General features: G+C 47.6%; 1 protein-coding gene across 2 annotated transcripts in view; it reads right to left on the bottom strand.

Moving 5' to 3' along the window:
• Fam227a (family with sequence similarity 227 member A) overlaps positions 1-27,085 on the bottom strand; it is a 47,376-nt gene that overhangs the window by 18,883 nt on the left and 1,408 nt on the right. Inside the window, exons 2-11 of one of the 2 annotated variants that reach the window (XM_021183754.3) lie at positions 18,282-18,506; positions 17,370-17,452; positions 12,806-12,875; positions 12,172-12,251; positions 10,984-11,130; positions 8,816-8,917; positions 8,177-8,281; positions 4,853-4,976; positions 4,522-4,629; positions 1,758-1,840 (exon numbers count right to left, since the gene is read on the bottom strand). In XM_021183754.3, the coding sequence (XP_021039413.1) occupies positions 1,758-1,840; positions 4,522-4,629; positions 4,853-4,976; positions 8,177-8,281; positions 8,816-8,917; positions 10,984-11,130; positions 12,172-12,251; positions 12,806-12,875; positions 17,370-17,452; positions 18,282-18,405 (1,026 nt within the window). In that variant the 5' untranslated portion in view covers positions 18,406-18,506. Of the gene's footprint in view, positions 1-1,757; positions 1,841-4,521; positions 4,630-4,852; positions 4,977-8,176; positions 8,282-8,815; positions 8,918-10,983; positions 11,131-12,171; positions 12,252-12,805; positions 12,876-17,369; positions 17,453-18,281; positions 18,507-27,085 lie in introns of those variants that run through there. The other variant, XM_085831439.1, reaches the window with a different exon arrangement.

Below are 27,085 nucleotides of genomic sequence, written 5' to 3'. Positions count from 1 at the left end.
GCCACACGGTATATCCACATATCTCATTGACTTGACCAGCCATAGACACACATCTACACAGAGATGTAGAAGGGTCAAGGAAATATCTTTAGTGTGGTCACATACTTATACAATAACAACAAAACTCCCAAGTGTGACAACAAATGGCAGAGGTGACTTGGGGGAGAGGAGTCCTGAATTACTGATGATGGGGTGGGGGTGGGGTACAAATTAACCAGCCACTAGGAAAATCAGTCTAGAGGTTTCTCAAAAAGTTAAAAATAAAACTTCCATATGACCACCACTTCTGGGCAGATGCCCAGACAAATGTACATATCCATCCTCTCTCACATGGGTCCTTGGAACTGAATTCGGGTCCTCATGCCTACATACCAAGCACATGGTAAACAGAGCCATCTTCCCACTGCAATCCCTCTCTACAGAGGCTGCTTCCCAGTCTCTTCTTTAAAACCCACTAAAGGGATGGGAGACTTGAGGGAGTCTTCGACAGGCTCCTGGGAGCTCTGGCTTATAGATGAACCACAGGAGAGGTTGGATCTATTACTGCCCTTCAGTGCATGAGCAAGCCAAGGGCAGATGGCAGGTTGATCTTAGAGAAATCTCTGCTTGGTGCCCTGGATCCTGAACTCTCAGCCACTGACACGCATGACAGTAAGACTGCAGCCAGCTGCATCTGCTGAGCAGATGGAGAACTGTCTGTTCATGGCAAGAGGCTCTCTCTATCCCCTCTGTCCTGGCTCATCACTCACATTTCAGCTGCTTTCAAGGTTCCAGGTTTTGAGTGCTTCTATTTCTAGGACAGAAGATGGGATCTCTCAGCTGGGTTCTTGCAATAAATGTCAGAAGGCTTTCTGTGTTCCAGTACGCAGAAAGCTATTTGTTTGGGGTGCTGTGATTGGCAGTGCCCAAACAGTGAATAATATTTTGGTGATGATCTGAAGGACAGTTGGCCCTCAGCAATGTCTGTTCTGTCTGGTTCTGTCTGTGCTTGGGGCAGGAGTGGTATTTATAGAGCTCCATCCCAGGCTAAACAGGGCCCAGAGCTTACAACGGTGATCATCATGAAGTCCTGATATCCTTGGTGCCATGCCTACATTTGAAGACATGTGACAGAGACAGACCACAGCCACAGATATGCCACCTGACACAGAAGCAGGTTTCATGCAGTGTTGGATACGGGCACTCAGGTGTCAGAACAGCCATGTTGACCCAGGGCTTCAAAATTAGTGTGGACATGGCCATGGTCAGAGTGATGGCTGGACCACACAAATGCTCAGAAAGAAAGGGGACTGACTGCACTAGCTTCCTACGGTGCATCCTCTAGACCAGGCCAAGAAAAGCAGCTCTGAGCGTGACAGTGAAGCATCTGTAGTGCAGTCATGGAGGGCTCACCTAGCAGGGTCTGATTCCACTCTCAGGAGAGGACGTGGGGAGATGGGAGGGAAGAGGAGGAGTAGGGAGAGAGACAGAGATAGAAAGACTGAAAGCCAGATGTGCATCTAGAGCTGTGAGCCTGAACATCTGGGGCTGGAGCTACCTCCTTTCTTATGTCCTGTGGTTACCACCTACTACGCTCCTCTCTTCTGTGGATAGTCTGGGCCCTACCAGGCCCCACTCTGAGGAAATGGGATAGAACCGGACAGAGGTACAGGGACATGTCTGCCACAGAAGGCTACACAGATGCTCCAGGAATCTCAGGTTGTAGCAGCTTCGGGGCTCTGGGGAGTTCATGGTCCATGCCTGTGTTCCCCACTTACCACAAGGTTACGGAACTTTGTGTGCTTCTGTTCTATCTGCTGAATGGAGGATTTCTTACAAGTGAAGAGGGTGAACTCTCTTGCTAGAAAACAGAAAAAGGGGGCTGGTGAGATGGCTCAGTGAATAAGAGCACCGACTGCTCTTCCAAAGGTCCTGAGTTCAAATCCCAGCAACCACATGGTGGCTCACAACCATCCATAATGAGATCTGATGCCCTCTTCTGGAATGTCTGAAGACAGCTACAGTGTACTTACATAAAATAAATAAATAAATCTTTAAAAAAAAAAAAAACAGAAAAAGCTGCTTTGTGGGGTCTGACCATTGTGTGTTGGGTTGTGGGAGTGCTAAGACAACCCTAGAAGCATTCACAAGAGCAAGACAGAACCAGACCTGGACCCAGGCAGGCACGGGCCTCAACAAGGCAGAGCTGATGACCTAGCCAGAGAATAATGTCCATGAGGCTTATAACAATGTACAGTGCACAGTGTACAGGAAACCAAGAACACAGCACAGTGGCTTCACATAAAACCAACCACCTAGAACCCTAAAAAATAGCCAACTAAGTCCCAGAGGAAAAAAATGTCCATTTGTTTGTTGTTTTGCTTTTAGTCAGGGGTCTCCATGAGCTCCTGACCTGTCTGATTTCTTTTTGTTTGTTTCTTTTTGAGAAAGTGTCTCTACTATATAACTATGGTTATAGACTAGGCTGGCTTGGAACTCACAAAGATCCATCTGCCTCTGCCTCCAAAGTGCTGGGATTAAAGGTGTGCACCACCATGCCCAGCCTCCTGACTCCTCCTAAACTTTCTTTGCTTGTTTGTTTTTGAAACAGGGTCTTAGTATCTAGCCCAGGCTGGCCTTGAACTCTCTGGATAGACCAGGTTGGCCTCTAGTTTACAGTTCTCTTGCCTCAGCTTCCCAAGTGCTGGGTTGGAAGTGCATACCAGAAGGTCTGGCTGGATAAAACATTTGCAAAACGAAATCCAGGGGAGAGAGATGGCTCAGTGTTTAAAGATCATTCTACTCTTGCAGAGGACCTGGGTTCCAGTCCCAGCACCCACATGGTGGCTCACAACCTCTGTAACTCCCAGTTCCTGGGGAATCCAACACCCTCTCCCGACCTCTGTGGGCACCAAGCGCACACACAACATACAGACACGCATGCAGGCAAAACGCTCATATGCATAACCTAGATCTAAGAAAATGTTAATAGAAAATAATTAAACATAAAAAGATAAGTCTAGGGCTGAGGTGTTACAGTGTTAGAGTTCAGAAGTAGCATGGGCTAAAGCTGGGTTTGAGCCCTGAAACCACCAAAAAATAAGACGAGCTGGTAAACGTACAACTCATAAAAAAAAAAAAAAAAAAAAAAAAAGCATAGCTAACCCTTGGAGGGAGGACTAAAGACTGGCTTCTTTCATTTTTTTTTCCTCCTCACTTAAAAAAGAAATCCCTGAGTGTATCTGCTGACTAAGGAACTCACATCTGTTTGCTTTGAACAGTGACAGCTGGCAGGGTCTGGCCCTGACAAAGGGGTGGCTGTTATAATTTCCAGACAGACAGGCTCTTCCTTAGAACCCCAAGAAGGGATCTGAGCTTCACTGTGGCTGCAGGTAGTGTGGGCGGGCCTCAGTCAGCTGCTGGGTCTGACCGACTTAAGCTCCACGGCTTCTACATCCCTGGTCCTCCCTTCACCTGCTTGAAACAGTGAACTTCAAATCTCAATGTGGGCACTCAGCACTGTCAGTGTCGGGGGCTGGCCTGGCTCTGCCCCTGCCTCCAACCAAGGCAAGAGCACTCCATGAGCTGTGGCTGACGTACCTCCATTGCCCTTGGGTAGGAAGGAGAGGGAGGTGGGGCTTACATACGCAGTGATACTCTCAGTATAAGGTCTGGCTCATGGAGCTCTTGACATGAGCTGACCTGTCACAGACTCTCAGTCTGGCCACCAAAGTGAAATATCAATGCCAATGAACTGGGGTAGTTACAGTACTCACAGTGTGTCCGACACGTGAAGTTTCAAGACAGAATTTTCTGTTCTGTAGTAGACCAAACTGGTTTCAAATTTGAAGAAAGCCTCCTCCCTCAGCCTCCCAAGTGCTGGGATTAGAGGTATGTGCCACCAAGACATGTCTATGACATGACATGTTGAGAGGAATGAAAAGCTGGAGCTACTCCTCAGACTATCCATGTCCTCATCTGTGACAAGCGTGTAGGGCTCCTTCCGGTGATTGTCATGAGAACAGTGCCCAGAGGGTCCAGCAGGCCCCAGGCACCACTAAATGTCTAAGCTCCTATCAACTAACTTTCTATATTCTATAGTACAACACCCCGTCTAGAGAGGGTATAGAAAACGTAGGCCTCTGACGACACTAGAACATACAGCCTGAGGAGAGTAGAGAACACACAGACCTCATGGGTGATAATTGAACATACAGACCTGATGCAGTGTAGGAGAATCGACAAGACGGTGGTTTTATCTTGTTTATAGCTCCGGGGGAGGAACACGTGGTCTTATGCATGAGAGGCAATCCCTTTACCAGAGCAGGGTGTCTACAGCTTCCACCAAATGTAAAATTCTACTCCTCATATACAATCCAAAAGCACTGATTTTTTTTTTTTTTAATTCCTTTGGTGGCCAGTTTGAAAGTCTGAGAGATAACCTGGTGGAGACATCAATGCCCTGGTACCCCTGCCTCTAGTTACATGATGGCTGGGTTGTGTTAGGGAGCAGAAGAGGCGGGGCCACAGCTGGGAGCTTACCCCTCAGAAGTCGACTGCTCTGTAACATTAATTCTTCTTGCCGGAACCTCTCTGGATCCAGTTCTGAGTAGTCCCAATTGTTATAGCTCTGTGGGCAAGGATATGTCCCTGAAAGAAGCCAAGAATGGTGACGGTCACTTCCACCAAGCAGAATGGAGCAGGACAGAGAGAGGCAGAGAGAGACCTTGAGCCTCCTGCTGCTTACAGGGAACCTGAGATCTGCTGCCAGCGTTGTCCTGGCCTTGCCACTCCTCTCTAGAGGGTTTGGTCACCTGCAGAACAGGGACGATGCCACCTGCCCCACCAGCTCCCCCTGCCTGGTTGACCTCACCTGAAACCCACAGGTTCATGGTGTTACAGATCTCTGACTTGAATTCGTGGGTGTTGAACCAGGACTGGGGGAAGCAGCAGCAGAAGCTGGTGTACATGGCTTTGCTCAGAAGTGACGAGAGCCTCTGGGAGGGGCAGAGCTCAGTGTCAACCCCAGTGTCCCTGTCCCCAGAACAGAGCCCTGGCTGTGTCAAAGATCTGTGACCAAACTCCTTCCCAATACCAGGCTGCCTTGGGCTGCCTCCCCACCCTGGTGTCACTGAGGATGCTCCTCAGGAAGCTCACTCTGTGCAGCCATCAGCCACCACTGTCCCCTCCCCTCCCACCCCCCACCCCCAGCATGCCTCTACAGTGGTCTGTCTGTCCAGAGCACAGCCAAGGAGATAGCAAGATCCGAAGATGTATCCACAAAGATATGCATGCACCTCCCAGTTACCATCTCCCCAGACAGGGTCGGGTTTGCTTTGTTTTGAGACAAGGTCTCACTATGCAGCTCAAGAACTTAGGAAAATCATCTCGGGCTGGAGAGATGGCTTAGTGGTTAAGAGCACTGACTGCTCTTCCAAAGGTCCTGAGTTCAATTTCCAACAACCACATGGTGGCTCACAACCATCTGTAATGGGATTCGATGCCCTCTTCTGGTGTGTCTGAAAATAGCTACAGTGGACTCATATACATAAAATAAATAAATAAATCTTTTAAGAGAGAGAGAGAGAGAGAGAGAGAGAGAGAGAGAGAGAGAGAGAGAGAGAGAGAACTATCTCTCAGCCTCCTGAATGCTGGAATTACAGGCTTAAAGGGGCTCTGCTCCTCTCTTCTCCTCTCCTTTTCTCTCCTCTCCTCCCCTCCCTTCTCCTCTCCTCTGCTCTCTTCTCTTCTCTATCCTTCTCTTTGTGTGATGCTGGAGGCTGGGTCTAGGACTGAGTGAGTTGAGAGGCACTCTATTTCTGAGCTACATCCCCAGCTCCCAGTCTGTTCAGTGACTGCTTTCATTTCCCTTTTCGGAGGCTGTGGCTAAGCTTTTCTCCTATCCATGCTTCTTCCTTGGTGACTTTCTCATTAAGAACTTTACCCATAAGGCTATGAGATAGCTAAGTTTCTAAAAGTTTGTCTTAGACTCGAGTGTGGTTAAGAAAATATATAGGATTCCCCAGACCTGGAGTTAAAGATGGCTGTGAGCTACCCTGTGGGTACTGGGAACCAAACCCAGGTGTTTCCCAAGAGCAGCAAATGCTGCTAATGGCTGAGCCATCTCATCAGTCCCAAGATCTCTAATTTCCCCTGCTGATTTATAAGAGTTCTTTGTACTGTGGAACACACAAGTCCCCAGGAGCTGAAGAGTTGGGCTAGTGACCAAGAGCATTAGCTGCTCCTGCACAAGACCCACGTTCAACTCCCAGAGCCCAGAAGGCAACTCACAGCCATCTGCACCAGGATCCAGGGGCTCCAGTGCCCTCTTCTGACCTCCAAAGGCACCAGGTATGCATGTGGTACACAGACATACATGTAGGCAAAACACTCATATACATTAAAAAAACATAAATGCTAAAAAAAAAATGCCACCAGCATTTTCCTATAATTTGTTATGTACATCTTAATTTTGTGTGTAGAAGTTCAAAAAAACTCTATAGTTAATGGCTGGGTGTAATGACATGGGCTTGTAATCTTCTCTTGAAGATTTTGAAGCAGAGGATGGAGAATTTGAGGCTGGTCAGCACTACATATCAGTTTGAAGCTAGACTAGACTAGAGTGAGACCTTATTTCAGAAAAAAAAATATATATACACACACACACACAAACACATACACACATATACACATACACACACATACATACAATACATACACACACACACACACACACAGTGTGCACAGTGTGGATACAGTTTAACCTATCAAGTTGTTTGCTTAATGGCTACTTCCCCTGCATTGTCCTTTCTCATCAAAAAATTATCTATTGATATCTTTTCTTCCCTTAAGTACTCTTTAGTTCAGATCCACACAAAAGGTATATATGTGTTTACACTTCTCATTTTAACATTATAAGCTTATTTCTATACCACAGAAACATGGACTAAAATAGCTAAGGGGCTAGAAGGAAGGATGGCTCAATGGTTAAAAGCACTGATGATTATCCCAAAAGAGCCAGGTTCGATTCCCAGCCCCTACACGGCAGCTCATAGCTGGCTGTAAGTCCAGTTCCAGGGAATCTAATGTCCTCTTCTACCCTTTGCTGGCGCTCTGTGCACAGGGCACATACATCTACACAGGCATGCACCCACACATAGAAAATAAAAAGGGTTAATTCTGTTGTTGTTGTTTTGCTTTTAGACAGGGTTTCTCTATGTACCCTTGGCTCTCCTAGAACTCACTCTGTAGACCAGGCTGGCCTCGAACTCATAGATCCACCTGCCTCTGCCTCCCGAGTGGTGGAATTAAAGGCATGCACCACCACCAGCAGCAGCAGTCTAAGGGATTTGGTGATAGTTTTTTGGTTTGCTTTGCTTTGGTTTAGTTTTGATGTTGTTTGGTTGGGGGCAGAAGTTTCGAGACAGGGTTTCTCTGTGTAGCCCTGGCTGTCCTGGAACTTGCTTTGTAGACCAGGCTGTCCTGGAACTCAGAGAGAACTGCCTGCTCGTGCTTCCCAGATGCTGGGATTAAAGGCGTGTGTCACCACCACCCAGCTAAGGTTTTAATTCAAATAAATAAATGAATAGAATAGAATAGAATAGAATAGAATAGAATAGAATAGAATAGAATAGAAAAGTGGAATCTCATGCCCTCGTTCCTCAGGGATAACCATTGTTAAGAAGTTGGCAAATATTTCCCAGATTTTTTTCTATTCTTGGGTGTGCATGTGTGTGCCTGTACATCTAACAGTGTGGTCTCCTAACCGAGAGGACACATTGAGAACTGCATCAATAGATGACATCATCAACATGTGAACATCCCAGACTGTATTTATATGGACTACAATGGCTTGTCACCTCTATGTGATACAATCCATGGACCAATGCCAGAGATTGAACTATTATGAACTGAATTGTTACAAAAATATGTGAGAATATATACACACACACACATACATACATAGTTTGAAAACATTAAAAAAAAAAAAAAAAACAAGTCCAACACCTTGTTTTTCCCCACCAGCCAAGATGTACTGTCACATCTTCCCAGTGAGTACAGGACTCAGCCATACTTCTTTGCAATGACTAAGTTATAAGCCAGAACACATGTACTTGTTACTCCTTTATGGAAGGCCTGTTTGCAGCATCCTCTTTCCAGCAAGGACGGTTTTTAAGTAGTGTAAGGTGACACTCACCTTTAAGAGTGCCTCTTCATAATGGGACCGACACATTTTGAACAACAGGGAGGCGTAATTTCGGGCTATTCGGTCGAACAGCTTTTTCTGGATCTCCTTGTCTGGCTGCCGAGTGAGAGACATGCAGAGAATCACTATCGTCCCTGCTGCGGTTCCCACGCTGCTTCACCAGATAACCCCAGGCTGGCCTCGAACAGGCACCACCACACCCGGCATGGGTCTGCGGCAGCTCAGGCGAAGCACCGTTCTCACACCCGAAATCTTATTCTACAGTGAGCTGATCTCATATGCTTTGGGGAACAGGCTGCTCTTCTGCTGTCCATATTTACAAAACACATATGGAGTGTTTGTGAAGGGAAGCACCTAATTCTGGACCAGGGGGGCCCAAGTTCTCCTCTCGCCCCTGCCCTGGACCTGCTACTTAGCAGAGACTGTCTATTCAAGCGCAGGGGCCAGCAGGGCATTGGGTTATACCCGAAGTTCAGGTACACAAGAGGGGCCAGAGGAGGGAGGTGACGGGCTGAGTCTGCAGGGGTGACTCATGGGACTGAAGGGGCTTGTTGCTCCTGTTAACAAACCAGGACTTTGTTCCATAGGAAAGTGAGTTAAGCCAGGGGAAAACCACAGATACACATTTACCTGGTACCTCTCATGATATAACCACCAAAAGCTGTCCAGCCACATGGCGGCGAGAAAAGGCGAACACAGAAACTTCTCTAGTTCTCTGTCTGAACAGTAAGACTTGAAAAGAGAGAATAATCATATTATTACTGTGGGCGTTGTTATTATTACTGTTCTTGTTCAAGACAGGGTTTCACTGTGTCACCCACGCCTGCAACTTCATTTTCTCTTTCTTAACCTGGTTGGAATCTTTGAGCAGACATCATTATTATAAACTAAGAAGCAGAGGTCCCATGGTAAGAACACTGAGGGCCACAGAGCTGAAAGGACCTGTCCAAAATAATATTGCAAGTGGCGGAGCCAGTACCGGGAACCCATAACTCTGGGTGGAGGCTCCCAGCCACCTCTTCCCTCTCAGCTCTGGACAGCAGCAGTTACAAACTTGTGAGGTTACTATGGAAATACAAAGGACAGAGCCCCAAGATTCTACTGAATCAGTAATAAACATATGTAAGTCAAAAGTTAAAGCAAGGGGCTGGTGAGATGGCTCAGTGGGTAAGAGCACCCAACTGCTCTTCCAAAGGTCCAGAGTTCAAATCCCAGCAACCACATGGTGGCTCACAACCATCTGTAACGAGATCTGGCGCCCTCTTCTGGAGTGTCTGAAGACAGCTACAGTGTACTTACATATAATAAATAAATAAATCTTAAAAAAAAAGTTAAAGCAAGTACTCACAAGCTCAGAGGAGCAGAAAATGTAGCTTGTGTTGCCTCACCACATATATATATATATATATATCTGAATGCTGCCTGTGTGTCTATTACCAGGTCACACGCCTTCGCTCTTCATGTCATTCAGGAAGGACTGACTCAGCACAGCCAGGCGGCAGGAAAGGAGCCAGGACAGGGGGAGGGGACGGGAGGGGGGGGACAGAGAGGGGAGGTGTGAGGTGCAGCAGTAAGTCAGCTGATAGTCTAGTGCCAGGAATGGAGGGGTAACTGTCTACCAGAGCTGTTTGGGGGACAGAGATTACATAACCATAAAAGATGAAGAGGGCCAGCCATATGAACTCAGAGCTCTATGAGCATCTTCCCTCTGCAGACCTCCCCACAGTTGTCTCCTGCCTCTGGTGGTGCCTCTTGTCTGCATCCGTGGGCATCATCACTCTGTCCGCCGAAGCTCTCAAGATTCCTAGTCCAATCCTAGCTCTGCTACCACGCTGCCCGGTGGCCTGTCTTCTGCCTTGTAAACAAGCAGCCGCCACCTCCCACTGCCACAGAGACAGATCCACTTGACCTCTCTTGGAAGCCATGAGCCAGCATAAAGCTTTCTTTCCTTAAGTTGTTTCTGTTGTTTTTTGTTTTTTTTTTGGTTTTTCGAGACAGGGTTTCTCCGTGTAGTCCTGGCTGTCCTGGAACTCACTTTGTAGACCAGGCTGGCCTCGAACTCAGAAATCCGCCTGCCTCTGCCTCCCGAGTGTTTAAAAATTTGTTTATTTACTGTATGAGTGCTCTGCTGCATATACATCCACCTGCCTGAAGAGGGCGTCAGATCCCCCTATAGATAGTTGTGAGCCACCAAGTGGTTGCTGAGAATTGAACCCAAGACCTCTGGAAGAGCGGTCAATGCTCTTAACCGCTGAGCCATTTCTCCAGCCCAAGTTGTTTCTGTCAAGCATCTTGTCACAGCAATGAGAAAAGCAACCGGAAGAATCCCCCAGTTATGGCATCAAATTGGGAATCCATCGATGTATTAAAGAGGAAGGCAGCGCCCTCATGGCCAGTCACTTCTCCAAAGCTCTATGTCAGAACATTCCATTAGGGAACAAACATTTAACACATGAGCCTTGCTGGGGGATACTTCACTTCCAAACCATAGTTGTTTTGGCTGGAAAGTAACAGAAGTCAGGCTTACTGGAGCACCGCGGAGCAGCTGACAGAAGAGCATCCAGCCTGCAGACACACGTGTGTCTGTGAAGGTGCATGCTCCAGCTTTATAATAGGACATGCAATCCAAACATACCACAGGGCTGGCAAGATAGCTCAGCAGGTAAAAGCCACTCTGACAAGCCTGATGACTGAGTCCCATCCCTCCTAAAAAGTGTCCTCTGACCACACAAAGGCGTGCAAGGTGAGGGCAGAGCTGGCCCAAGACGAGACCCACTGCCTGCTCTCTCTTCCCTTACCTTGCCGCTCAGGGGATTTTTCTCAGACCGGATCACATTGCCCACCATGTCACAGAAGTCCACACCATTGGGCAGTTTGTTGGGCTTCATTTCATCAAATGGGGGGTGTTCGTGCAGCTCTGCGAGCAGATTCTTATCTGCTGTTTTCTAAAGAACAAAAGCATATGGGCTCCATCATCTTGACAGTTTAAAACCGCAGGGTACCATCCTTCCTCTTCTACACAAAGACAGTACAACCATAGAGAGGAAACGAGGAATAATGTCAACAGGTGTCATCGGGATGGCTTTGTGAGTAAAGGTGAGTCTGGTGACCTTAGTCCAATCCCTGGGACTCACAAGGTAGAACCAGACATCTGACTTCTGCATGTTGTCCTCAGACCTCCCTGTGTGTGCCGTGGCATGAGCACCACCCCCTGCACACATACACACAAAATAAATATAATAATTTTTTTTTTAAATGGTAATTTTTTTCCTAAGGCTTTGGGCACAGGTGATCTGGATAGTATAAATAACCAACTTTTTTTTGGGTGAGAGGGCTAAATTAAAATTTTTGCAATGCTGGACACAGGAGACAGAACCCAGGGCTTTGAGCCTGCCACACAAGCACCTACCCTTGAGCCACAACCCCAGCCTGTGGAAGTGAATCTTGACAGGGACGATGATGACGTGGGACTTGTTGGCAGTAGAGGGGGCTGGCCTCAGGTCAGAGAACTGAGTGGAAGGCAGTGCCTTTCCTCTGACATGCTGAATGATGGTCACCTCATCTTCCTGCATGACTGCATGACAGCGTGTCTGCAGAGATCGCCGTAACCAGCCTGGCTGGCGAATGGGGCGGAAACATGGGAACTTGCTCTGGAGAAGGCACGTGGAGCTGTATGGCAATGTCTCAGCGAGACAGGAGAGACAGGAGGCCTCTGCTTCTCCAGGGAGACATCTTGACTCTAACAGTAAGAGACACGAGGCTCTGCCACCCTCCTGATGCCGAGGCTGGGGTCAGCTCGGCCCTTCCCAGAGTGGCATGAGCAATTCTAGCGTTGAAGTAGTGCCAGATCGTTGAAAGAGTGAACCCTGCACTTCCTGTATGGATCGCTAACTAGGCATCAAATCTTCCCTCAGGAGGAAGAAGGCCATTTTTGTTTGTTGTTTTTTGTTTGTTTGTTTGTTCACAACATGACACTCAGCCCTTACCCTTTTTGTGGGGAGCACTCTGGCATTCCGGAGCTCTGAGCCTTGGCAGGATATTGGTGGCTCTTCCTTCTGTTTCTTGACTGAGAATAGAGGAAAAGTTAGAAATGAGGGGTGGTGGTCATCCCTGCTCCTGGGAGCTAAGACCGCTAGAGAGAGCTGCCAGGTGACCAGCACAGCTCGGGCCTGGCCTATCTGGTTAGAGTCAGCAGGGAAGACCAGATGCTGTGCACTAGACAAGTTCCTGTCCCCAGCAGGACTTCCCTCTATCATATACATCTGATGGCGCCACCATCAGCCACCTAACAGATTGTCACTCTGTGATCCTGTCCTCCGGCCTTCCTTGCCCACTGTCAAGTCTGATGGAAGGCTAATGCAGAAGAGAACAAAAGCTATCCTAGGGTAGAGCTCTGGATTCCTACTCAACTGCATTATTTCAAAAACCGAAAAAACAAACAGAAAAACCCCACCGGGGTCCACCTCAGTGGCAGGGAATGTGGTTGGTGTGTGCAAGGCCATTGGATCCATGCCTAGCACCACAAATCAGAAACAGCTAAGAAGTATGCAAACTAAAGAAAATTAAAAATAAAATCAAAGCCCACAAAAACACGTTTTTAGGCTGAGAAAATATTTTTGCCTTTGTCTCCCGGGCTGCTGTGAGTTTTCTCTCTTAAAGACTTCTTCTCCAACTCATAGTCTTCAATTGCCTTCAAAAACCAGAAGAAGGAGGAAAAATGGCCTTTAGAGATTGATGTAACCAGGGAAGAGGGCGAGGGTCAGGGAATAGAGCATTTTCCTTATTGGCACCTGCAAGCCTGGAGCAACGTGTGTAGCTAAGCAACTGACATGGTCCCATTGTGTGTTGTCAACATGTCTCTCATTCGAGTGCCCTTGCACTAAGCTGTCTTCCTGGCTCCACTTCGGAGGGGCACAGGATACAAAGCAGGGTTCTGGCTGCAGCCCACAGGTACACACGTGCAATCTTTCTAAAAGGTGATGATATTACCTACCTTCCGAGGTCCCAGGAGGGCCTGAGAGAAAGTGCACTGCTTGTCAGCTAAGGGGCTAGCGCCTGTGCTTGGGTAGAGTTACCAATGCAGGTGGTGGCCCTATCTCCCAGCAGGAGGGATTCTGGGATGGCAGAAGTGACCGCACACGCCTAGGACACGAGGGCCTGTGCAGACTTCTGTCTTGTGCACTCCACTGTCCCTGCTGTGCTCCAAAGCCCCCGATGTGTCCCATGTAATACAGCTCACCTCATCCTTGTGAACGCCCTGAGGGAGCTGGGTTATTGTCAACCCTTTTACAAGATGTTGAAGGTCAGGGTCATTTCCTCTTGTCAGAAGTCAAGAGAACTCTCTGGAGTTTTGGACTGACAGTCTGACTGGAGGGTTCACACTGAGTACTCCCCCCCTCACATGAAGATGCACTTGCACAGACTCATTCCAGGGAGTGTGTCTGTGTGCTCTACTGAGAGTCGCAGCTTAACTCTAAGCCCAGCTCAGAGGTGGGCTGGGGACCGATGCCAGTGGTCCCCTCCACCTTCATAAAAAATGGCTTCGCTTGTTTAAAAAGAATAAGGACACCAAGAAATTCTGTCTTAAAGCACAGAGAGAGAGAGAGAGAGAGAGAGAGAGAGAGAGAAAGAGAGAAAGAGAGAAAGAGAGAGAGAGAGAGAGAGAGAGAGAAAGAGAGAAAGAGAGAAAGAGAGAAAGAAAGAAAGAAAGAAAGAAAGAAAGAAAGAAAGAAAGAAAGAAAGAAAGAAAGAAAGAAAGAAAGGAAAGAAGGAAGGAAGGAAGGAAAGAAAGAAAGAAAGAAAGAAAGAAAGAAAGAAAGAAAGAAAGAAAGAAAGAGGGAGGGAGGAAAGAAGAAAAAGAAGACAAGACTATGGGGCCAGCAAGATGGCTCAGCATATAAAGGTGACTGCTACCAAACCTGATGATCCTGGGACCTACGTGGCAGGAGAGAACTGACTCTCACGGCTGTTTTTTGTCTTCTATATATATATGCCATGGGATGCACATGTGTTCTCTCTCTGTCTCTCTCTCTCTGTCTCTCAGTCTCTCTCTGTCTCTGTCTCTCTGCCTCTGTCTGTCTCTCTCTGTCTCTCTGTCTCTCTCTCTCTGTGTCTCTCTGTCTCTCTCTGTCTCTCTCTGTCTCTCTCTCTCTCTCTCTCTCTCACACTCTCTCTCTCACTCTGAAACTTTTACTTCTGAGGCTCTATCTACTCTGGAGACATGAAACCAGCCCTGTGGCAGTTGAGTTTTTGTCAGCTTGACACAAATAGAGTCAGCTGGGAAGAGGGAACCTAGGAACTACCTCCATCAGATTGGCCCATGGGAGTGTCTGAGGGGCATTTTCTTAACTGATGACTGCTGTGTGTAGTGCCACGCCTGGGCAGGCATCCTGGGTTGTTCAAGAAAGCAAACTGAAGGGCTGGAGAGGTGGCTCAGTGCTTTGGAGAACTGCTGCTCTTTCAGAGGACCCAGGTTCAATTCCCAGAGCCTACATGGTGGTTCACAGACATCCAGGGTCCTTTTCTGGGCTCTTAGGGCACCAGGCACACACAGTACACATAGATACTTGCAAGCAAACAGCCATGCATATAAAATACAGTAAATCTAAAAGGAAGGAAGGCAGCCAGGCAGCAGAGTGGGCCACGAAGAAAAAGCCTGCAGGCAGCTCTAGGCCAGGCCTTTAGCTTTAGGCCAGTGTTTTATCAGAGCAACAAGAAGCAAACTAGACCAAGCCCTAAGGAACATGCACAGAAACGTGCAAATGTTCAGTACGCTCAAAAATGCCAGAGAGGGGCTGGAGGCTCAGAGCCCTTCCGGAGGACTGCGTTTGGATCCCAGCGCCCGCATCAGGCAGCTCCCAGCTGTCTGTAACTGCAGCTCCAGAGGGTTCAAAGTCCTCTTCTGGCCTCTTTGGGCCTTTGCACATACATGACATATTTTAAAACACGACTGAAGCCGGGTGATGGTGGTGCACACTTTTAGTGCCAGCACTCAGGAGGCAGAGGCAAGCAGATCTCTGGGAATTTGAGGCCAGCCTGACAACAAAAAATACCACTGAGATAATTTATTATAAGGAAATAAATTGATTAAGCTACATCTAACTTTTGGAATACTATGTGACCACTGAAATAATGGGCAGGCCAATAGTACTGACTAAAAAAGTCCCCAAGAGAGGTATTCATTTGAAAAAATAGAATAAATTAGTAAAACAAAAGCAGGCTGTAAGACCGCATTTACAGCATGATCCTGCTTCTATTTCTTAACAAGACAGAAAAGGGCAGAAGAGGACACCGGATCCCAATACAGATGGTTGTGAGCCACCATGTGGTTGCTGGGAATTGAACTCAGGACCTCTGGAAGAACAACCAGTGTTCTTAACCACTGAGCCATCTCTCCAGCCCGTGGTGAAATAATTTAACAAAAGTAAGTGAAAACCTCTATTTCAGCTCAAGAGGATAGCCCAGCAGGGCAGAGAACTCACAGCAGCAGGTGCCTAAAAGCAGCAGTCTTACCACGCTCCCAACCAGAAAGCTGACCAGGTCAACGGCATGCGGGTGCCATCCACAGTGGGCAGGGTGTCCCACCTCAACGGCATAATCAAAATAACTCCCCATAGGCATCAACAGAGGCCACTCTCCCAGGTGATTCTCTGTGCTGTCAAGTTGACAGTTAAGCCTGAGTACCCCACTCTCATCAAAGAAGATGTAGAAAACCAGGTGATGGTGGTGGTGGTAGTACACACACACACACACACACACACACACACACACACACCTTGAATCCTAGCACTCTGAAGACAAAGGCAGGCAGATTCTCTGTTCCAGGCCAGACTTAGTCTAGAACATTCTGGACACTCAGGGCTATACAAAGAAACCCTGTCTTGGAAAAATAAAAACAGAGGAGGAGGAGGGGGAAATAAAAATGATGAATAAGCAATGAAAAGAAGGCCACAGTGCCTGCGTTGCCAGAGCAACACGTGAGACACTATCACACCCCTATCAGAACAGTGGAGTTCAGAATGGCGCTGCTGGTGCTGGTGGTGAATCCAAGCAGAGGAACCCCAGCCCTCGATGGTGGAAAGACAGCACCTTGCAAGTGGCTCAGATAGATTCTTACAAATCTAACGCTCTTCCGACACACCGTCCAACAATTGTGCTCCTTGGTATTTACCCCAAAGAGCTGAAAACTCATAGAGACACAAAAGTTTGCTTGGGCATGCGAAACTTTCCTCTCAGTTGCAAAAGTATGGGAGCAACCAGGATGCCCTAGGAGGGGAGCACACTATGCTACATCCAGGTGGCCGGAGCATCGGCAAACGCTAAGATGGGCGAGCCCTGAGAAGCTGAGGAGGAGTCTTCAATATCTGCTACTAAGGGGAGCCATCACAGACACTGCAGCATTCGTGACATTCTTTAGGGGTGACACTGCAGAAGAGACATTAAGCAGACCAGTGACAGGCAAAGGCTAGGAGGAGACACAAGGGACAGTGTGCAGTAGCTGGGGTACTGAAGCTATTCCATCCGGCACTGCAGTGGCAGGTACACGGCATTATGCATTGCGTGTGTGCACATGCGCCCTCTTCCTCTCCCCCCACCTCATGCGCTCACGTGTGTTTTTGTGTGTGTGCGTGCACACACACACAATGTACAACAGCGGGAGGGAAGCCTAGAATAAATTAGGGAGGTTGAATGTAATGCTCCATCAGGGTGAGGTTTCTGTTTTATTGTAACTCAGGCACGGAGAGACTGAAGAGACAGGTTATCCATGTGTGGGGGTGGGGCACATGGTATAGTTTCGCTGCAAACCTAAATCTTCTCATAAGAAGCAGCCTGCGGAAGCTGGGGTGGTAGCTCAGCAGTCAGAAACACTTGCTATTCTTTCACAGGACCTGAGTTCAGTGTCCACCCTACATACTGGGTGACCCCCCACCCCCAGCTCCAGGGGATCAGACACGGTCTTCTGGCCTCCAAACGCAGCCACACACATGTGACATACAGAGACACACAGACACACTTAAAAAAAAAAAGTCTGGTCATTTTTTTTAAAGATAAACTTTGAAACCTCAACTGTCCCAAATATGCTTGTGGAAAAATGCAAGACCCAAAGGGCAACAACCTCTATGACCTTCCCTAGGAACCTTTGTTCCCGCGCCTTACCTCAGTCCCAGCATCTATGTCAACTTACCAAGGTGCTGATCACCAGGCTGGAGCCCAGTTCTACTTCCATAATCCTCTGGTTCACCTGGCTCATGGAGCCAATGATGCATGCTGAGAGACAGGCTGCTAAGGAAACTCCAGGAGGAGCCACACTCTCTTTAAATCTGACCAGTCCTACCATGCCCGTTACCGCTCCTCCTTTTGCTTTTTCAGGTCTTTGCCTCAGGATCTCCTCGGACACTGTGAGTCTCAGAATCCTGTCGCTCAAGCAGGTTCACTTTCCCATCCATCACCCTCAAGTGTTCTTATTATGGGGAAAGCATTTGGGAAGCGAAGGTGCCAAGAGGGACACGCACCATAGTTAGGACCAAATGGAGAAGGAGACCCAGGAGAGAAGGACCCTTTGCAGACTGGGATGAGATCACATTAGATGGTGTCTTAGGAGGCTTTTGAAGGTGCACGTGCACAGTGAGAGGCAGAGCGGATGGTGCTGTTTGCCTGGTGGGAGCATGGCTTAAGGTCTGGGCTTATTTATAACTTGAGAGGGCTATTGGCTGAGGGACTCTGAGGTGGGGACCTGTGATGCAGGGATACAGCACGCCTTTAAAAATCCAGCACTCAAGAGGGAGAGGCAGGCAGATCTCTGAGTTCAAGGTGAGCCTGGTCTACAGAGCGAGTTCCAGGATAGCCAGGGTTACACAGAGAAGCCCTGTCTCAAAATTAAACAAACCAAACCAAAGCAATAAAACCTCAAGTCAAACGCCTCAAAACATGGCACTCCTTTTGAGGGTAGAAAGGCCTTCAGTATTCAGAGGAAATGACCTTGCTATGTAGAGTGGGCTCACGGGTAACTTATATGAACTTATAAGCACTCATTATAGCTGGTGTCCTGGTTAGGTATTCTTGGTCTGGCTGTGGGCGACAGCCTTAAGAAGGATACTGGGTGGATTCTCCTGCATCTGCTTCCTCAAGGCATCCTCCAGCACTGTCCGAGCGTTGGCGGAGACCACCTGGCGCTCATCCAATGGAATTATTGGTAAGGCGTTGATGTTGATAATGTCCATTGTCTTGACAGATATCCCTCACTGACCAATTTCTTGTAAACTGGCAGACAAAAAGTTTCCTCTCTCTCTGCTCCAGTCTTGCTCCTTATCCAATCAGCCTGCTGGGAAACACAAAGGGCATAAAACCATCTTTAAAAAAAAACAGCCTGCTGATCTGGACTCTAAGGGGCCAAACGCAATCTTGTAGGAGGAATGGCTGTTGTTTGGGAAGTCTCTTATTGTTTATCCAAGCTGATGCAAGCTATTTATTCAAAGTTATCTGTTTTCCAAGGTAGCCTTCCCCTCAACAGCCTGTCAGAACCGCATCCTTGACTTCTGCGAGGATTGTAACCAGGTAATCTTCACCTTTGATATCTCACAATTCCTTTTAATATATGTATGTGATGCCTGTGGAGAACAGCACTGGCGAGCTCCTTCTGGAACTTTCTACTTTATTTTTAGAGATGGGATTTTTTTTTTTTTTCGAGACAGGGTTTCTCTGTATAGCCCTGGATGTCCTGGAACTCACTCTGTAGACCAGGCTGGCCTCGAACTCAGCAATCGGCCTGCCTCTGCCTCCCAAGTGCTGGTATTAAAGGCATGTGCCACCACCACCCAGCGAGATGGGATTTTCTATTCAACTCTTATAGCCTGACTTGCCAGACAACTCCTAGATCTCACCTGTCCCTGCCCCACTGCTGGGGCAACAGCGACGGGTGGGAGTGTATGACTGTGTTATCAAGATACAGGGTCTCTTAGTGCGGGCCTGCTGGCCTCCAACTCAGAGATCTGCCTTACAACTGTACCCCAAAAAGGAAAGAAAAAAAACCACATACCTAATTTTGGTAGAATGAGTTTAACACAATGATACCTTGAGTAGTCACTTTGTCACTGATAATGATTGTGTGAGCCAGTGCTGAGTCTTCAGTGGCTGAGAGTAGAGGCCATTGAGCAGACAGATTGGGTACCTATACACTGCCACTTCCCACTGTATACTGCCCCATGTGGCCATGTGTGGTGCTGCACCCTTTTAATCCCAGCACTCAAAAAGGGGAAATGGGGCGGGAGGAGATGAGGCAGAAAAATCACTGAGTTCAGGGCCAAGGCCAGACTGGTCTATATAGTGAGTTCCAGGCCAGTCAGAGCTACAAAGTGAGACTTGTGGATTTGTTTAATGCTTGTATTATGGGTTCCCAAATTGCACAACAATCTGGCATGTGAGATGCTGAGGGTCCCTGCCCCCAGCTGGTTCTAATCGGTAAAGCTGCCAGTGGACAATGGCTGTGCAGGAAGACAGAGGCAGGACTTTAGGATTTGAGGGCAAGGGGACTGAAGAAGAAGGACTGAGAATCACCATACAGGAAAGGAAGAGGATGCAGGCTTGAGAGCTACGGAAGACAGAGCACCCGCCATGTAAGAGCTGGGAAAGAGCAGCGAAGCAACCTCACCACTGGATCTGGGTAGGAAAGATGGAATATAGTAAGTAATAAATAATTCAAGAGTATTGGAGTGGAGGCGTTAGCAACGTGGAAGTTTGGGAGTGGCCCAACCACTGAGGTGATTTATGTATATTAAACATAAGGCTGTGTGTGTGTGTGTGTGTGTGTGTGTGTGTGTCTTTCATTTGAGAATCCAAAGCATTTGGGTGGGCAATGAGGAACTTGAGCAGCCACTACCGGGGAGATTAGAGCAGATTAATCAAGTACAGCAACAGAGATCCCATCTCAAAAGTAAATCAATAAATACTCGGAGGCTACCATGCTAATTTGTTTCTTTAAGCAGTCAACAGTGGGGCTACAGAAATGACTCTGGGTGAGTGCTTACTTCTCTTGCACGTGACCTGAATTTGGCTCTGAGCATCCATGCCAGGAGGCTCATGAGTGCCTCTAACTCCAGCTCCAGGCCAGCTGATGCCCCCTTCTGGCCTCTGCAGGTATTGCACTCAACATGTATAAATAAATATGCACATATATACATATAATTTAAACTTAAATTTTTTTTTTTTTGGTTTTTTGAGACAGGGTTTCTCTGTGTAGCCCTGGCTGTCCTGGAACTCACTTTGTAGACCAGGCTGGCCTCGAACTCAGAAATCCGCCTGCCTCTGCCTCCCGAGTGCTGGGATTAAAGGTGTGCGCCACCACGCCCGGCTTAACTTAAAATTTTTTAATTGTCTTTGAGCACTAAAAGAAAAAGCATTCAAAGCAGGTAACCTTGATTCCTGCGATTCACATGGTACAGGTGAGAACAGACACCCACAAGTTGTCCTCTGGCTTCCACTGGGGCACACACACTAAATACACAATGACTAAATAAATGTAATTTAAAATAAAAAAACAAAAACAAAAACAAGCAGCAGATGTCTGGAAAGACGGCTCAGAGTTAGAAGTGTTTGATGCTCTTACAGAGAACTTGAGTTTGGGTCCTAGCACCTTGGCTGGGCCGCTCATACCAACCTGTAACTCCAGGGATTTGGTGCCCTCTTCTGGCCTCTGCATGTGGGCATGTGCCCCTCATACATAAAAATCAAATCAATCTTTAAGAAAACCCAGTATTTGTATTTGTCTTAACTTTCAAAATCTAAGGATATAAGCTATCTTTTGTTGTTTATTAAAGATTTATTTATTTTATATATGCGACTACACTGTCACTGTCTTCAGACACACCAGAAGAGGGCATCGGATCCCATTACAGATGGTTGTGAGCCACCATGTTGTTGCTGGGGATTGAACTCAGGACCTCTGGAAGAGCAGTCAATGCTCTTAACCTCAGCCATCTCTCCAGCTCTTGTTATTTTTTGAGACAGGGTTTACAATCCCTGGCTGGCCTAGAACTCACAGAGCTCCATCTGCCTCTGCCTCCCTAGTGCTGGGATCAAAGGCTTGTGCCACCACCTTTGGGCTGTCTTTTTTTTTTTTTTTTTAAGTTAGAAACTTAATACATTTTCCACTCTACAAAATAACAGTTTTCAAGGCAAATTTGTTGTTTGGTTGGTTGGTTTTTGGGTTTTTTTTTTTTTTTTTGGTTTTTTCGAGACAGGGTTTCTCTGTGTAGTCCTGGCTGTCCTGGAACTCACTCTGTAGACCAGGCTGGCCTCGAACTCAGAAATCCGCCTGCCTCTGCCTCCCGAGTGCTGGGAATAAAGGCGTGCGCCACCATGCCCGGCGGCAAATTTGTTGTTATAAACTTCCAAAGTGTGTACTGCTTCTTTAGTTTTCAAAGTAGAGTCATGAAGTAGAAAAGAGAGTGGGTCAAGGAGAGAGATGATTCCAGAACAAATCCCCTTCTCATCGGTCTTCCATGTTTCACCTGTGTCCCAGTCACAGCTTGGCTGGACTTCTAGAACTTGTATGAAGAGTCTTCAATGGCTTTGGTAGAAAATCACTTAAATAACTAGTTTGCATCCATTTCTGACATTACTAAATCATTAGAAAGGTCACTTGAGGGTCTGGAGAGATGGCTCGGCAGTTAAGAGCACATATTGTTCTTACAGAGGACACAAGTTCAATTCCCAGTACTGATGTCAGACCGATCATGAATTTCTGCAATGTAGCCAGGAGCTCCGACCCCTTCTTCTGGCCTCTGAGGACCCCTGTACTTGCATCCACGTGTTCACACACATACATTGACATATATATATTTTTTACATGTTTAAAAGGCTATTTTAAACTACTGATCTTCCACTCCCTCTTTTGTATACACTTACTCATTGAGACTCTAGCTCCCAGCTGGCCAGAGCACTGTTCCAGAGGTCTTCAAGGGGGAGCCTGGCAGGGGGCCAGCTGGGCAATTCCTGAGGACTGCAGGCATCAGGCTTCTTCCCAGTACAAGGGAGATTTCTGGCTAAGCCTGCACCTTTTCTTGGGCAGAAGGCAGGAAACTCCTCCTGCTCCTCCTCTTCCTCCCTTCCTCTTCTTCCTCTTCTTCAAGTTGTTTTTTTTTTTTAAAGATTTGTTTGTTTATTTACTTAATGTATGTGAGTACACTGTCGCTGTCTTCAGACACACCAGAAGAGGGCATCGCATTCCATTACAGATGGTTGAGAGCCACAATGTGGCTGCTAGGACTTGAACTCAGGACCTGTGGAAGAGCAGTCAGTGCTCTTAACCGCTGAGTCATCTCTCCAGCCCTGGAAAGCTTATTCTTAACAGGATTTCAAACCATATGTAATTTGAGTGAGTGTAAGTGTGTGTGCGTGTGAGTGCGTGAGCGTGTGTGTGAGCGTGAGCATGTGAGTGTGTGTGTGAGCGTGTGAGTATGTGTGCGTGTGTGTGTGTGTGTGTGTGTGTGTGTGTGTGTGTGGTGTGTGTGCGTGCCCGTGCAGGCTAGTGTGCAGACCAGAGGATGATGTCAGGATGTCTTTCTTCACTCACTCTCCACCTTGTGTTGTGAGGCAGGGTTTCTCACTACACCTGAAGCTTGCCAGCTATCCTGGCTGACCTACGAGCCCCAGTTTCTCCTTGTCAGAACCTCCTATGACTGGGGTTACAGGAGTGTCACTGTCCTAGAGGTGATGGAACCTGGGAGAATAGAGAGGATAAATAAGGCAGACCAGAGTCTAATGCAACCCAAACATTCTCGTTTTCTTATAGTGTTCTCGCAGGCACTCAGAATTCTCACAAAATTCCGTTCCCAGACCAGGTTCTGACACAGGTGCACACCACCAAGACTAGCTTGATTTATGTGGATTTGGGGGATACGAACTCAGGTCCTCATGTTTGCACAGTGGCCACCCCCACTTCTATGGTAGGTATTAACCTATGGCTTCAGGCACGTTAGACAAGCTCCGTACCACTGGGCTCTGTCCTCAGCCCTGCCCTGCTTCCTTTTTAACCTTTTCTCCATGTGCATTGGCATTTGGCTTACATGTATGACTGTGTGAGGGTGTCAGGCCTTGGAGTTACAAACAGTTGTGAAGCTGGGTGTGGTGGCGGACGCCTTTAATCCCAGCACTCGGGAGGCAGAGGCAGGCAGATTTCTGAGTTCGAGGCCAGCCTGGTCTACAGAGTGAGTTCCAGGACAGCCAGGGCTATAGAGAGAAACCCTATCTCAAGAAACCAACCAACCAAACAAACAAAAACAAACAGTTGTGAGCTGCCCTGCAGGATTTGAACAATCAATGCCCTTAACCACTGAGCCATCTCTTCAACTCTGTATTGATTCTTTTTCATTTGAGGATGCCTGACCCTCCCCACACTCATGACAGAAATTTTTAGGGTTTTTTGTTTGTTTGTTTTTTACATTTAAAGTTTTTCAGGGTTCATGCACAGGAGTTCACATGCCATGGTGTGTGTGGTCATAAGACAATGTGTGGGAGACCTCCCTTTCCACTGAGTAGGCTCCAGAGATCAAACTCACCTCATCAATCTTGGCAACGCCCATCATCTGCAGAGCCGTCTGACAGCCCTGACTTAGCTTTAAGAGAAAAGAGGCCAGAGCACTGAAGAGCCCTGGGCTGCAGACCGCTCGGCGAGTCAGCATCTGAACTAGAAAGGAAAGCAAACTTCGCTGCTTTCCAGGGCCCCCCAGATGATGTGGAGAAGGTGTGTTCTGGAGAGCCCAGGAGAGATGACCACTGGGCTACTACTGTAGCCAGTTGAATGTCTTTATTCCAGTTGGTTTAACCACACTCAGGTCTAGTTGGTTTAACCACACTCAGGTGTTCAGGGATTTAAGTTGTGGCCTCGAGTGTCCAGAACACAAGGTTTTTAAAGGCACACACCGAGTCCTGGTATCTTGCTCACAGCTGCGGGGGGGGGGGGGGAGAGGGGGGGCTTCATAGAAGCAAGTGGTAACTTGCCTAGAGGCGGACATAGCTAAGACATCACTCCCTTTGGCTCCTAGACTAAGGTTGGACATTTTTTTCCACAGGATTCTCCATCAAGGAGATCAGATTCTAGTTGAATCTGAAATGGCCTCAAAAAGAATACAAGACGGAGGAGCCTATGCACTCTCCTGCCCTGTCACGTGTAAGCCACAACGCTTTCTAGCTCTCAGGAGTTGTAATCGCAGGACAACAGTCCATCGCCTCAGCACAAGTTTTCAAGGGCTTTCTGTTTCCTCAGAAAAATGGCCCCATCACTATTCTTCGTCCCTAGCTTTGGGGTGCTCTGGCCTGTCTCCTGGACCCAAGTTTACAGCACATCTCCCTCGCTAATGCAAATGACCTGGCAATAATGAAGGCCAGAGCCTAAGGTCTTAGCCTCAAGGGACTCATTCACAGGAGAGCAGCAAAATGGAGCTTCATGGGAGACACTAATCCAGGTGGCCTCAACTGTGGTTCTTCCTGCACCCTGGTCTCCCAATACACTCTTCCTCCACTCTCTTCTCCCCAGCCACGCATCCAGAGGCCTGGATCACAGACTTGTCCCGGTTTCCTAACATGATATGCTCTTTAAAAAAATATTTTTATTAATGGGGACAGCACATGACCATGGGGCACACATGAAGATCAGAAGACAACAACGTCAGAGAGTCAGTTTCCTTTTGCCACCCAGGTCCAGAGATAGAGGCCAGGTCGCCAGGCTTGTGTGGTGAGCACTTGTGCCTGCTGAGCCATCTAGCTGGCCTGGTCATGCAATGCCCCTATGCCTCTGCACATGAGGGTCCTTGCATGGATTTGGCCCTGGGGTAATACATCCTCTTTTGAAAGACCTAGAATTATCCCAGGCCAGCAGAACCAAGATTCTTGTGTCTACTTTCATCTGTCTCAGCGCTTACTATATAAAATTGGCAGGCTTTGGGTACCCAGTCAAATCTTGTCTCGAAAAAGAAAACCTGAACTGCAATGACTTACTTCTATGTCTTTCTCCATCAGAACAATTACTGGGGGTGGGGGCAGGGAATCACTAGGATTAGAGACATCGCTCCAGACTTGTTTGTCCTTGGAAGAAGTTGTCTATCACAGACTGTAGGAAGCTGGAGGTCCTTGTGCTCACAAATAAGCTCTAGGGAAACTAGGAAAGAGATGGTCTCCTCAAAGGAAGAAATGTGCACTGGAGAGATGGTTAAGACTACTGACTGCAGCCGGGCAGTGGTGGCGCACACCTTTAGTCCCAGCACTTGGGAGGTAGAGGCAGGTGGATTGCTGAGTTCGAGGCCAGCCTGGTCTACAAAGTGAGTTCCAGGACAGCCAGAGCTATATGGAGAAACCCTGTCTTTAAAAAAACCAAAAACCAAAAAAAAAAAAAAAAAACCAAAAACAAAAAAACCCTACTGACTGCTCTTCCAGAGGCCTTGAGTTCAAATCCCAGCAACCACATGGTGGCTCACAACCATCTGTAATGGGATGCAATGCCCTCTTCTAGTATCTGAAGAGAGTGACAGTGTGCTTATATACATAAATAAATCTCAAAGGGAGAAATGTATATAACCTGTTTTCTCACCCAGAAGGCACTGGTATAGTTAGTTCATTAGCATGGTGACCTTAGTGCTAACTGTGTGACCAGGCCATAGACCACAGAGATCCCCAGATCCTTTCTTGACCTTGTCTGTTCCAGTCCTCTATAGACTAGCCTTCCAGAAGACCCTTACCACCTTCCTTATCTTGAGCCTATTTTCCCAGTTATCCATAAAACCCATCTTTATGGAAGATCTCACCTGTACTTTGCTTTGTACGTTACTTTGAGATATCCTACCTTAAGCTTTGCTCTGCACATGGGATTGAGCTATTTATCACCAGGATTTTTTTTTTTTTATTTTTAAACAAATTGTGCTGTGCACAAAGATGCCTAAAATAAACTCTTCAGGGTCAGATTCTAAGTTTGAATGGACACCAGCTACTGAGTCCGGTTGAACCAAACTGCCTTCTTATGTCCGTCTGATCACTATTCTGCGGCCCTGGTGGTTGCAGATATCCCTCCACACCACCCCATCTCTGACCCTGTGCTGCTCCAAGTTGGCTGGATGGAGGGAAAGGCTGACTCAGACCCCAGGTCAGTACCGTTTCTTGCCTCCTGCTCCTTACCCTCACAGGCCAAGCAGCGGGGGATGAGAAGAGGCAGGTGCATCTCAGGGCTTCTCCTCGTCCTCCTACCCATTCCCCAGAATGGCTGGAAAATTACACTATGTTCTAGACTCTGATGATGCTGTCAGGAAGCTTCCAGCTTTAGCCGAATGCTATTACTCACACCTAATGGGAGAACTGAGTAGTTTCTAAAGAGGAATGTTTAAAATACACACATCGCTCCGGGCTGAATTCTCCCTCCTACCATTTAAGGATACGTGTGCTCTGGGGCCTGGTAAGCTTTCTACTGCCATTGCCTGCAGAGGAGGGAAAGCAAGCTTCATTGAAAGCCGTGCTGTGGCAAGCGCTGTGCCAAGTGCTGGGGGTGGATGCGTGGGAGCTGAGGAGCCCTTCCCCTCCGGGTACTGTGGCAGCTGGGACTGCCGATCCCCTGCTCAGAGCCAGCATTTGATAGCACGTGAAATGCAGACTGCCGTACTGGACCTCCGTTCACCATCAACGTCGAGCCACTCGGTGACTATTTACTGAGGACTTCCCACAGACTAAAAAGTGTGCTCCAACTGGGCACAGGATGGTAAACTGAGCCAAACTGGATCCATAGCTGGATGCTGCCCAGCCTCACAGCCACCAGCCACACACCAAAACAAAAGTTCTGAAATTTGGTTAGCGTGACTGAAGAAGGTAAAATTTCTTTTAAAATTAATAACCAATACATGGCAAAAATTTAAAATATTTGTT

The sequence above is a fragment of the Mus caroli genome, unplaced genomic scaffold (genome assembly GCF_978045245.1).
Source record: "Mus caroli unplaced genomic scaffold, Mus_caroli_1 scaffold_16, whole genome shotgun sequence".
In the NCBI taxonomy this organism is placed as follows: domain Eukaryota; kingdom Metazoa; phylum Chordata; class Mammalia; order Rodentia; family Muridae; genus Mus; species Mus caroli.
The sequence above is the reverse complement of the archived record's forward strand: the minus strand, read 5'-3'. Positions and strand labels throughout refer to the sequence as shown.